Source organism: Sinocyclocheilus rhinocerous, unplaced genomic scaffold, assembly GCF_001515625.1.
Source record: "Sinocyclocheilus rhinocerous isolate Xijiao unplaced genomic scaffold, SAMN03320098_v1.1 scaffold5813, whole genome shotgun sequence".
In the NCBI taxonomy this organism is placed as follows: Eukaryota; Metazoa; Chordata; class Actinopteri; order Cypriniformes; family Cyprinidae; genus Sinocyclocheilus; species Sinocyclocheilus rhinocerous.
This window is the reverse complement of record NW_015666086.1, coordinates 43,730-47,106: the sequence shown is the minus strand read 5'-3', so window position 1 is coordinate 47,106 and position 3,377 is coordinate 43,730. Positions and strand designations below refer to the sequence as shown.

Here is a 3,377-nt window from a genome sequence, read left to right as displayed (position 1 = left end):
TAAATAAATAAATATTGAAACTAAGAAACTGTAAACTAAAAACTATTGAAACTAAGAAATGTTTAAGCTGTGAAATGAAAACAACTGAAACTAAGAAATTGTATTAAAGTTTAAAATATGAATTGCATTTTAATGTATACATTTAATATCACATTATATTAAAGACACAACACATGGCAAATCTTCTTTTGCATTTTATTGCTTATAAATGCTCTAGTCTATTTTGGTAAAAATAAAATTCTATAATAATAACAATATTAATTATAATATCACAAACAGAACCTTCACAATAACTGTACATGACATATTGCACGATTAAAAGCTTTCATAATGGTCACAATAATATGTAGGGAGTTTACAGAGGTCTGGGTTCTTCTTTTTACAGATGTGTAACACTCATTCCACTGTTCTTCACATTACACAGCAAAACCCCCTAGAAGAAAACAAAAGAGAGAAAGAAAAGCAGAAGATGACAGCTGGCAGTGGATGTGGTCCGTTCCTCCAATCTCACCAGAGAGAAACACATCAACGGATTAAAACACAAACATATTCATGACGCTTCCTAGATCCAGCACTACAGAGTCAGTCAAGTGTTTTAGAAATAAAACAACAGAACGAAAAAAAAAATGTAACACCACAAACAGCCATCCAGCACATTAGAGAAACACATCCTGAGCCTCTGATGTGATGTGAGGATGTTCAGGCCTGTACGGCCTCCACGCTCAGCTCGGGATAGAGTTCTTTAAGCAGCATCTCCAACAAGATCTGAGGAGAAAAGGAGAAAACTTCATCAATACATTAATCATCATTTCACCATTAGATGGCGCTACAGTATTATCACGTAAAACTAGGAGCCTGGAAAACTGGATCATAGCAAAATTAGGCATCTATGTTAAAGCTATATATTTTAAAGCAATTTAGAGTAAATTTTAATTTAATTTAGTTTAAAATGTAGCTTAAAAATGTGGCATGTTCACAGTCAATTAGAATAAAACAGCTGGCTTCCACAAGTTAACTTCCCTTTAATTTTCTCCATAGCAAAATTTAATTTTAAAGGGAACATAAAAACACATAATTGAGTGTCCTTGCATATTTGAAAAAAAATATATAATATTAATAATAAAAAGATCAGAATTGTCCTGAAATATATTAAATGTTATTGAAATAAATATAAATAAAATATTAAAATAAATAATAGAATATATAGAAATATAATAATAAATTTAACAAATAATAAATATATTGCTAAATATTAATATAATAATATATGTTTAAATATATTTTGAATGTATAATACATTTTAATGCCACATGGGATAAAAGAATTGAGGTATACTAAAGTAATTGAGGTCTTGTATTTAGTACCTTTCTGTTTTATTTCCCAATTTTCAAATACTTCATCAAGTTTGTAGTGTTGGTTTGGTTCATGGCTTAAAGTGCCCCTATTATGGATTTTTGAAAATAACCTTTCATGCAGTGTGTAACACAGCTCTAAGTGAATGAAAACATCCTGCAAAGTTTTAAATCTGAAAGTGCACAGTGTTTAAAGTAATTGTCTCTCAAAAGAAAGAGTCGACTCTGAATCACTGAAACCAGTCGTTTTTAAAATTAATCCCAAGCCGTTTCATGTTGAGGTCAACATGAAACATTAGCATATTGCCCGCCCACTTGTTGGTCTTTTCGCGTTAGTCTGAATGAAAATGCAAATTCATTCTTTGCCACTAGGTGCAGCTTTTGGAGCGGTAAGCTGCTTTATCAGGCATTACAGGCATGATGAAATGAAAATGAGACCAATCGGACCATTCACCGCAGATTAGCGTCACGCAAAGGAGGGGTTTGGAAAAATTAATCGTTGAGCGAATCGTTTGGGAGTCGTTGAGCAAGTAAGGTAAAAATGAATGCATATTGCAAGACAATGAAAGTGTTTTTTGGCCTTGCATGCATGTCAACCTGTTGTTGGGGACTCCCAAAACCAAAATATGAACCTTTCATTACCCATAATAGGGGCACTTTAAAAACCCTTTATTTTAGGGATTTTTAATCTCTATGGATAAAATGAATGTGAAAAACACTTTCTGAAACCAAGGCTGCTAAAAAAAAAAAAAGCATGCAGTCAACTCACTGTTCAGCTCTATATTCCGCAGAAATTAAATGCGGTGGATGGAAGATGCCAGGCTACAAGATTTTTGGTTAAGATTAATTTATCTGTCCGCATGGCCTTTATTACATTAGTTGTTTCAGAGGCAAAGAAAGTTCCAATGCAATGAAGATTACACTTCCTCCGAATAACATGTGCTGATGAATTAGCAACAGAAACAGAGACATTTATTTGTCAAGTACGTTTAATCTTTATCTTGTCTTCAACAGCTTGAGTGACACTCCATTCAGGTTCATTCCTGCCACTTTCCCTGTGAAAGATGTAAATCTGTCGTGTCATGAGAGTATTTCAACAGAAAGCAGAAACGAGAACATCCGCTGACTGAAAGTGAAAGCCTGAGATATAAATAAACTGGAGCAAGGTTAACGGTCAGTCCCAGAGCGCTGGGTGACTTACGTAGAGAAGATGTCTGTTGGCACTGGTCTCCTGAAGTGCATTAAAGATCCTGATGATCCCGTATCTGGCGTTCTGCTGCCCCACGAGATTCTGAAGTGCATCTAAACAACAAAAAACAGCATTTTTGCTCTCATTACACAGTCTCTGCTGTCCAGCTTTCCAACGAAAGATTGAATTCCTCATTAAAAAGCAGTTTTGATCGTGGCGAGTCTCTGTAGTGTGGGCCTGTGAGAGCTGGAGAGTGAAGCAGTATTGTCAAGCGCTCTGAGCTCAGGCAGGTGTAATTGCTCTCGCTGGAGTGTGTTTTAAGTGTCCCGCTCTAATTAAAAAGCGCCATGCAGGCAGAAACAGCAATGAAGCCTTTTACATTAACAGCGTCGCACTTTAGCACAAAATAAAACCTTTTTCCAAGGTGACTGAATCGGCACAGGGTTAGTTTTTGTATTCATTTGGATTTTAAAGGGGTCCTATTATGTTCTTTTACAAAGTCTTGATTTTGTTTTGGGGGTGTACTAGAGCATGCTCTCATGCTTGGTGGTTAAAAAAAACGCATTATTTTTCACATAATTTACATTATTACAATACCTTTCTCCCCAGTCTGGCACAAACGGCTCAATTAGTTCGGTGTTTAATGAAGGCCTGCCTTCTGATAAACGAAATGTTTTGTGATTGGTTAGCTGTCCCAATGCGTTGTGATTGGCAAAGAGCTTAGATGGTGTTTCAGTACGCCCCTTGCCAAAGCAGCAAGTTCCGTCTGCTCCGGTATAGTCAAGGATGGCGTCAATATTGCCATATCAATTTGAGCCAGATTCAGACCCCGAGAA

The 3,377-nt window shown here is 35.8% G+C and overlaps 1 protein-coding gene across 1 annotated transcript in view; it reads right to left on the bottom strand.

Annotated features, from left to right (window-relative positions):
• Positions 1 to 216: 216 nt before the first annotated feature.
• LOC107731702 (sorting nexin-25-like) overlaps positions 217 to 3,377 on the bottom strand; it is a gene marked incomplete at its 5' end in the record, with an annotated part of 46,583 nt that continues 43,422 nt past the window's right edge. Inside the window, 2 exons of the mRNA XM_016542848.1 lie at positions 217 to 765; positions 2,554 to 2,654. Of these exons, the coding sequence (XP_016398334.1) occupies positions 700 to 765; positions 2,554 to 2,654 (167 nt within the window). The remainder of the gene's footprint in view (positions 766 to 2,553; positions 2,655 to 3,377) is intronic.